At 33.8% G+C, this 9,696-nt stretch overlaps 2 protein-coding genes across 2 annotated transcripts; one reads left to right on the top strand and one right to left on the bottom strand.

Moving 5' to 3' along the window:
* Window positions 1-544: 544 nt before the first annotated feature.
* HELRODRAFT_151664 (hypothetical protein) lies at window positions 545-5,225 on the bottom strand (the record flags this gene model as incomplete). Its single annotated transcript, XM_009025508.1, has 2 exons — window positions 545-674; window positions 4,930-5,225. Coding segments are annotated over 2 exons (426 nt in total), but the record flags the coding sequence as incomplete, so codon positions are not given.
* A 1,072-nt stretch (window positions 5,226-6,297) lies between these two features.
* On the top strand, window positions 6,298-8,958 carry HELRODRAFT_177287 (hypothetical protein; the record flags this gene model as incomplete). The annotated part of the gene is made up of 2 exons (XM_009025507.1): window positions 6,298-7,207; window positions 8,897-8,958. The coding sequence occupies 2 exons, from the start codon at window positions 6,298-6,300 to the stop codon at window positions 8,956-8,958; spliced, it is 972 nt and encodes a 323-aa protein (XP_009023755.1).
* Between the last annotated feature and the right edge of the window lie 738 nt (window positions 8,959-9,696).

Genomic DNA, 9,696 nt, shown 5'->3' with positions numbered 1-9,696 from the left:
TGTTGTTGTTCATGTTGTTGTTGTTGTTATTGTTGTTGTTGTTGTTCATGTTATTAAGGTCTAATTTATATTGATAAGGAGAGCTTTCTTTGTCAAGCGGAGTATTAGGTATAAAAGCAATGCTAGCGTCGTAGTCGTTGTTGTTGTTGATGTTGTTGATGTTGATGTTGTTGTTGATGTCGTTGTTGTTGATGTTATTGTTGATGTTGTCGTTAATGTTGTTACTCATGTAGCTATTGTTGGTTGAATTGTTGGAAAACTCTTGCTTTGTTGCTGGGGTAAAATGAACGATTTCATAATTATGATTATTATTATGGTTATTATAATTATTGCTATTATTATAGTTATTATTATTATTATTATAGTTATTATTATTATTATTATGGTTGTTATTATTATGGTTGTTATTACTATTATTTCTCTTTCTTTTTTTGCTCCATTTGTTCACACCGACACTCTCGATGTAAAACTTGAACTTGTTGAACCGATAGCTATCGGCGTCGAACGCGCTCAGCCCTCCAATCACAGTCTCGCAACTATTCGAAACTACTCGATTCTCCAGTACCGATAACGAGTACACATCCCTATCGAATCTCGGGATCTCATCGTTAATGTCTATCACCGTTATGTCGACCGTTGCTGATGACGTCAGTGCCACCGGTATGCCCTGATCGCTAGCGGTTATGACGACGGTATAGAGATGTACCGATTCGTAATTGTACGGCTGGAGACCGGTTTTTAAAATACCGGTAAATTTATCGATGGAAAATAATTTAGCAAACGATGAACTAGGAATGGTAGTTGTTTCATTCGAATTTTTCCGACTCGATTCTACCGAATGGATGTTGTAGACGAGACGAGAGTTGGCCGACTCGTCGATGTCGATAGCGGTTACTCGGAGTAATGTTGCGTTAAGAAGAGATGTGCTGTTCTCCTCTACCGATACCGAGTATCGACTCTGCCGGAATATCGGATAGTTATCGTTGACATCCAAAACCTGGCAAAAATTAATGCCATTCATGTCATATTATGACGTACCTATTACGTCACTAATATAAATTACAAAATCATCTAGAGTTCATCTTCAATATTTTAATCATTATTTTATTAAACAACACCACAAACCCTGATGATGAACAACAATCGTGACGTCAATGAAACCATTCCGCCATCCTGACACGTCATCATGGCCCGAACCACTTCCGCCCGTTCCCTATCCAGCAGTTCTTTGGTCAGAAGATGGTATTCGTTTTCATATCTTTGTTGCAGTTTTAGTTCTTTACTCTCCAAAGAACAAATAACGATTGCGTTTTCTTCGCTGTCTGGATCGTTGACGCTTATATGTGCAAGGAATGTGGACAGAGGACTGTCTTCTGGAATTGTAATCTGTGTGTGCGTGTGTGTGCGTGAGAGAGAGAGAGAGAGAGAGAAAGGCTGTGATGGCGCGTGTTGATAACGATACCTCTGAGAATAAATTAAGGGAGAGTTTATTTATAAAAAGTTATAACTTCTGAAGACGTAAAAGTTTTTTAAAACGCGTTATGGAAAAATAGATTTAATTACTTCCTTTCGTTAGTAATTTTGAAAAAACTCGGCGAAAAATTAATTTTTTTTTGTTATTATTATCACTTTTTTGTTATTTCTGCATGTATAAATTATAATATTATTATTGTGTTATTGATTTTATTGTTTGAAAAAAATTGTGAAAAAAATAAATTATTTTTCCCCTTCAAGAGAACGAGAAAAATGTGTAATATTAGAAGACTCATCCAAATGACAACGCCTATCTGACTAATGACCATCAAAATTTTTTTCTTTTCTAGTTTCTATGTTTTCATTTTTTATAAAATAAAAAGATTTTTCAACACTAATTACCACAAAATATTTGAAAAATGTTTTTGAAATTCATTATATAAAAATATTTGATCATAAAATGAGCAATTAATTAAGTAACAATGGAATACGCATCTTCACTTTTAGTTGCTACGTAACGTTCTACTACTACTACTGCTGTTGCTGCTGCTACTACTACTGATGCTGCTACTACTACTACTGCTGCTGCTGTTGTGGCCACTACTACAACTACAGCCACTCCTACTATAGATATTTATAATTACGTAGTAAGAGAATACTTACGTGTTCAACTTGAGTGGCACCATTGCCATCCTTTTTTACGCTCATTTCATCGTCGTCGTCATCATCATCAATGACGTCATCGTCGACATCATCATCATTATCATTGTGGTTATTCATAGTCTTTGGGTTTTTTGTCCGGAGTTGTTTCCCGCCGGTTTTGTCGCTTTCTGTGTGGGTGCGTTTTTAATTTTTTCATCGCATACTTTAATAATAATATTTTATTTTCATGAATGAAATATCTTTTAGCACGCATTGAAATCGAAACAATAACCCAAGAAATAATCATCGTATCGTTATTTATATTATTATTATTATTATCATTATTATTATTTTTATTATTATTATTATTATTATTATTGTATCATTGATACCGTCAGATATGTATCTCGACATTTTATATGAGTCCGTGTCAGAAATGTCTGGGATCATTCTCCAGTTGCTAGTGCTAATGATGATGATGGTGACGATGGGTTGGTGATCATGATGGTGACGATGGGTTGGTGATCATGATGATGATGATGGTGAAGATGGGTTGGTGATCATGATGATGATGATGGTGACGATGGGTTGGTGATTATGATGATGATGTTGGTGATGATATATTGAGATGATGATGATGGTGATGATGATGATGACGGCGATGATGATAACAATGGTAAGTAAAACAATACAGTAGCATAAGACAAACATAATTTACGACCACAGAAAAATATTATAAACAACAAAAAAATATACATAAGACAAAAAAAAACAAAAAAAAGATACTAAAAAGAACAAAGGCTAATTTATAACGTGACGCAAACAAATCGATCACGTGACACAAACAAAATTATTCATCAACTCACTTCCGGTCGGCCGTCTTCAAACCATTTCCGGTCTTCAGCGTATTCACGGTCATTCTCGGCCTGTTGTCATTTTCGTCCTTAATATAAATGACCGCGTTGACCTCTGAACTCTGGGGTTCTTTGCCGAAGTCTATTGCTAAGATGACAAATCTAGGTATGCAAGGTATTTTGTTCTGGCTGGTATTTGCGTATTTCGTTTTAGTGAGTGTGTGTGTGTGATGTGTGTGTGTGCGTGTGTGTGTGTGTAGTGTGTGTGTGTGTGTGTGTGTGTGTGTGTCAGCGTTTGTTGGTGTTTTTGAAATGACGTTTGTTGTTTTGTTTAACAGCTGTTTGCGGAATGAAGTATAGAGGAAATGAATGAATGAATGGATGAACGAGTTAAGGAATGAATGAAATAATGAATAAAAAATTGAGTGAGTGAATGAATGATTGAAGGAATTAATAAATAAATGAATGAATAAATGAGTGAGTGAATGAATAATGAAAAAAATGAACGAACGAAGGAACTAATAAAAGAAATGAACGCATTGCAACGTAGATGAATAAAAACGTTGAAATAATGTTTGACCTTGTCACAGTTTCCCACCCATGATTTATAAAAATTTTCAACTACCCTATAAAATGTTATGTAGTATATTATACAATAATATATTATGCACGTGAAATTATTATCTAGGTTAACTTTTCATCATTTGTTGTTATTTTTTTCCATCAAATCTTTAGATAAATTGATTCGTTCGTTCGTTCCTAAAATATTCATGGTCATGTAGCTTCTAAATGACAAACGCATGGACGGACGGATGGATGGATGAATGAATAGATGTATGAATGAATGAATAAATGTATGAATAAATGAATGAATGAATGAGTGAATGAATGAATGAATGAATGATTAAACAAACAAAAAGAACCATAAACAAAAGATTAAAAAGTGAGACTATTAAGAAATGGAAAAAAACCATAAAAAATATGAATTATGACTTAGCAAATAAGTCACGTGAATCACCAGGAAAATACCGAAAATACAAAAAAATTTGATTTTTTTGTTTACCAAAGGATAAAAAATTAAGTAAATTAAATTAATGGAAAAGGCATTGACCAAGGAACCAAAAGAAGTTACCGGGAAATAACAATGGAATGATTGAACGGCATAATTTATCGAGAAAGGAGTATTTTACTGAAAAAATTTAATGAATGAATGAATGAATGAATGAACGAACGAACGAACGAACGAATGAATGAATCGATGAATGAACTAATAAATGAATGAACTAACGAATTGATGACAAAAAAATCTTATTTACCTTCTTAAGTTTAAAAATTCCGCACGGTAACAGCAAATTAAATGATGAAATAAAGAAAGATGATTGAAAATTCCACAAAATTCAGGAACTCGTAGAATACATAAATGTTACTTTACATTCACTTTCGCTAAAATGGCAATAATAACGTGATCAACCGTCCATCCGTCCATCCATCCATCCATCCATCCATCCATCCATCCATCCATCCATCCATCCATTTATCCATCCATTTATCCATCCATCCATTTATCCATCCATCCATTTATCCATCCATCCATTTATCCATCCATCCATCCATTTATCCATTCATTTATCCATCCATCCATTTATCCATCCATCCATCCATTTATCCATCCATTTATCCATCCATCCATTTATCCATCCATCCATTTATCCATCCATCCATTTATCCATCCATCCATCCATTTATCCATCCATTTATCCATCCATCCATTTATCCATCCATCCATCCATTTATCCATCCATTTATCCATCCATCCATTTATCCATCCATCCATTTATCCATCCATTTATCCATTTATCCATCCATTTATCCATCCATTTATCAATATTCATACATACACAACGCACGCACACACACACACAGAACAGTCATACGCACACACAAAATTACACATGCAAACCGACGACAAGGCACCAACCTAAACATAGCCACAGATTCTCTATCTAGCACGCTATTCGTCGTCATGATACCGGAAGTAGCATTCAACCGGAAATAGCTCCTCAGATTCGGAACCGATATCAACGACTGCGGCGAAATCGCATACCTCACGGCGCCATTCTCGGCTAAATCGACATCAGTGGCTCTGACTGTCAAGACAAAACTACCGACCGGCAAGCTCTCACTTATTGTCGATTTATATACGGTTCTTTCGAATATCGGTTTGTTGTCGTTGGCGTCCAAAATCGATACTTCGATATTTACGTAGGCCAGCCTCCCTCCAGAATCGACAGCAGAAAGTTTGAGTTGGTATCGGTCTATGTTCTCCCGGTCCAGAGATGTTCCGATGATTAGTCGGAGTTCGGTCGTGTTGTCGAGTTTGCGAGATGTTTGTAAGGAGAATGGGGAGTGGAAAATAGTGTTCACGTTGAGTTTGTTGTTGTTGTGGGTACTGTTGTTGTTGTTGTTGTTGTTAATGTCAGCAGTGACGTACTGATTAAATCGGTACATACCTCCTTCGTGTTCCGATTCTACTCGTTTGTTAGTAACACCAGAACCGGTCCAGATATTCGAACCGAGCACCATGGCGTGTCTGTTTTCCAGGTTGTACTTGACAATACCGAATTCCGGCGAATCATAATCGGTGGCTGTAGGGAGCTGGTATGTCGATCCGATTAAAGACGATTCCAAAATTAAGAGCGGGAAGGTTGAATCTTTGAATCTGTTCGTAATTTTGTAAAAGGTATTTTGAAATTTGTATTATATTTGTTCTTGGCTATACAGTGTTTATTTTTATTTGCTGTTTAAAATAAAAAAGGTGATTAGAGCTGTGAAAAAATCTTGCCTCCGAATTGACAAGTTAATTAAAACTTCAAATGTGACGAATTTTGTGAGAATAGAAATGTACTCAACTCTACTCAAATTCATCATCACTAACATCATCATTATCATTAAAAAGATAACCATCATCATCGTCGTCGTCATCATCATCGTCGCCGTCATCATAATCATTATCGACGTCATCATCATTGTTTAAGTTATTGTTTTCACAATTATAGAACCATCAAAGAAATATATATTCATTTTTTTGGTGGGGGGGGTTGGAATCTTTGTTCTGAATGAGATAGCTTACAATGTCGATGGAAAAGTAATGCATGATTCAATAGAAACTTTGACATTAACAATCTCTATGAACAACAATAAATGTGTTAAAATCATATCTGTTTACCGACCACCGGGTGCTGATTTAGATGAATTTATAAGTTTATTCGAAAATTTGTTGCTTGGAGGTAATTCACTCACTTATATTGCAGGAGATTTCAATATTAACATGGATTCTGCTTCGAAAGATAAATTGAATTTTGAGAGATTATTATTGTTCCACAAATTTCACGCCTTGATAAATTTGCCAACGCGAGTTACAACCTCATCTGCATCAGTTTTGGATAATATTCTAACTAATCAAAATGGTTTTCATCAGGCTGGAGTTGTAATTGCAGATTTGTCTGACCATTATCCCGTTTTTTGTTTAACGAACAATATGGAAGTTCAAAAAGTTAATTCAAGTTCGAATCGAAATAATGTACCCAAATTGAACGTAAATAAAATAAAGACAATCCTAAACAACACCAACTGGGATTTCATTTTGAATGATGGTGATGTGAATCGTTGTGTGCAAAAATTTCTTGATTATTTTCGAAGGACGGTGGATGATTGTTGTAAGTTTTTGCCACCTGTGAGTTCTAAATTTAAAAAAAGCTGGATGAATGCGGATCTTCTGAAGCTCTGCAAAGAAAAAAATAAGCAGTATTTAAAACTCATTAAAGATCCATCTCCGAATAATTTATTTGTGTATAAATGCCTTAGAAATAGTTTTACAAAAGCTAAACGTAATGCAGAAAAACAATTTTACGACAAACTTTTTAAATTAAATAATAATAATATAAAGGCAAAATGGCGCTTGATAAATGAAGTGATGAATGTTAAAAAGCAGACCACTCGAATTGACCATTTGAAGTTAAATGATTGCACAATCTCCGATAAAAAAGAGATTTGTAACACACTCAACCGAAATTTTATTGATACGATAAATTCACTCCAAGGCGGATTTAACCAGAATTTGCAGCATGAAATGTTTTCAGATCAGAATATCAACACATTCTACTTAGATGAAATCAATACTGCTGAGTTGTTCAGCATTGTCAATTCCTTCAAACCTAACAAATCCACGTCTGATGATGGTTTCAATATGTTTATGGTCAAACTGTTTGTGGACGAAATCATTGTTCCACTAAAGCACATATGCAACCTGTCTCTAAAATCGGCAACTTTTCCTGATCGGTTCAAATTAGCCAAAGTTATTCCAATACATAAAAAGGGAGATAAAGGAGATGCTGGCAACTACAGACCAATTTCTTTGTTGTCTCCATTTTCTAAGATTCTCGAAAAAATAATGAGTGTTAGAATGATGACCTTTCTCAACCGCTTTAATATCTTATCCAGCAATCAGTACGGGTTTAGAAACGCTCACTCGACAGAGTTGGCAATTGTTGAGCTTGCCCATCGTATACTAATGAATATGAATGATAGATACGTTACGATGGGCATTTTCATCGATCTGTCGAAAGCTTTTGATCTGATCAATCACTCGTTGCTTCTCAAAAAGTTAAATTTTTATGGTTTTCGTGGAAAAATTAATCAATGGTTCAGGAGTTATCTGGAAAATAGACTGCAATACGTTTGGCTGGAAAATCATGTCTTGCCTTTGAACTGCGGAGTCCCACAGGGTTCCATACTCGGTCCATTACTTTTTATCATTTTTGTTAACGATTTACCAAATGTTTCATCTGCTTTTCGCTGTATTTTGTATGCTGATGATACTAACATATTTTATTCATCGAAAAATCTTATGAATGAAAAATTACTTATAAATAGTGAAATGATTAAATTTGAACATTGGTTTAATATAAATAAATTATTAATTAACACAAGTAAATGCTCTTATACTATTATGGGTCCTAAGATTGTAACTAACACTATTCCTGATTTAAATATTAACATATGTAACCACGCAATAAAAAAACTTGATTCGATAAAATTTTTAGGTGTTTATTTACAAAGTAACTTATTGTGGAATGATCACATATTAGATATCACTTGTAAAACCAATCGATTTCTTTATATAATTAACAGGATTAAAAATAAACTTAATAAAAATACACTTGTTATTCTATATAATAGTTTCATTCTACCTTATTTATCTTACTGTAATATCATTTGGGGTAATAGCCCGTCGTATATTGTTAATCATTTATTTAATATGCAAAAATGGTTCATTAAAATATATTATAATTTAACCTTAATGTCTCATGTTGATCATTTGTTTTTAAAATTAGACATTTTAACAGTTAAACAATTGAACATTTATTATGCATCGATCTTTATGTTTAAATTGATTAACAACTTATTACCTAATTATTTTGTTAAATGTTTTCATCTAAGATCTAACATTCATTCTTTATCGACTAGGCAAAATAATATTTTTTACATATACCCAAATAGGTTAAATATTTACCAACATAGTATATTTGTAATTGGCCCAAGTATATGGGATGAAATTCTGCCAGAGGACATTAAAATTATATCTAATTTGAAGTCATTTAAAAAGTTTTTGAAGAAATTTTTGATAAAATATGATCCACCATGAGGACTATTATTTTAATTAATGGACCTGTAACATTGTAACATTTATCTATCAAACTTGCATTTAATTTCTTTTCTGTTGTTTAACTAATTACAAATAGTATTAGATATTATTTTGTTTTCGTGGGCTTGTTACATTGGTTTATGTATGTAATCCATCAAATTTACATTTATCTTTCATTTATGTTTAATTAATAAAAGTATATAAATTGTATTTAACTGTTCAGTGATCACGGTGGCCTTCACAAGATTATTTTATCTTATGTGGTCTCCGGAATCAGCTGTCTGATGGATTTATTTTCTTTTAAATTTTTCTTTCAGTTGGTTCAAATAAAGTATTTTCGTTCGTTCGTTCGTTCGTTTTCATTTCCACCTCTCTTCGAAGACACAAATCAGAAGCAGCAAAACATTAAAAACAAAATTTAAAAAACAAAACGCTAGAAAAATTAAACTTCAAAAGTTGACAAATTAAATATCTTTGAAAATAGCAGGAAAAACTAACACATCGATCCATGATATCACCGCTACTACAACTGTTAGCGCTTCTGCAGCTGCTGCGGCTTCTACTACAACTACTACTAACAAACAATGCACGGCCACTACTGCTACTAAAACTAATAAAAATAATTATAATAATAATAATTATAATAATAATAATTGTTATAATTATAATTAATATGACCTTGGAGGGTTATCGTTGATGTCAATGATATCAATGAGCACCTTGATGATGTTGAGGTAGCGGACTGGCTGGATGACGACGCTCAGACTAATTTCGCACGTCACTCTTTGACGACAGAAATCCGGCGCGTCACGATCTATAACCTGATTGGTTGGTTGAAAAGTCAGTTGGTTGATTGGTTAAGAAATCAGTTGGTTGATTGGTTGAGTAGCTGGCTGGTTGGTTGGTTGGTTGGTTGAAAAGTCAGTTGGTTGGTTGGTTGAAAAGTCAGNNTTGGTTGGTTGGTTGAGTAGTTAGTTGGTTGGTTGATTGGATGGTTGAGAAGTGNGGTTGATTGATTGGTTG

The sequence above is a fragment of the Helobdella robusta genome (genome assembly GCF_000326865.2).
Source record: "Helobdella robusta unplaced genomic scaffold HELROscaffold_42, whole genome shotgun sequence".
NCBI lineage: Eukaryota > Metazoa > Annelida > Clitellata > Rhynchobdellida > Glossiphoniidae > Helobdella > Helobdella robusta.
Note: the sequence above shows the minus strand (reverse complement) of the source record. Positions and strands in the feature narration are given on the sequence as shown.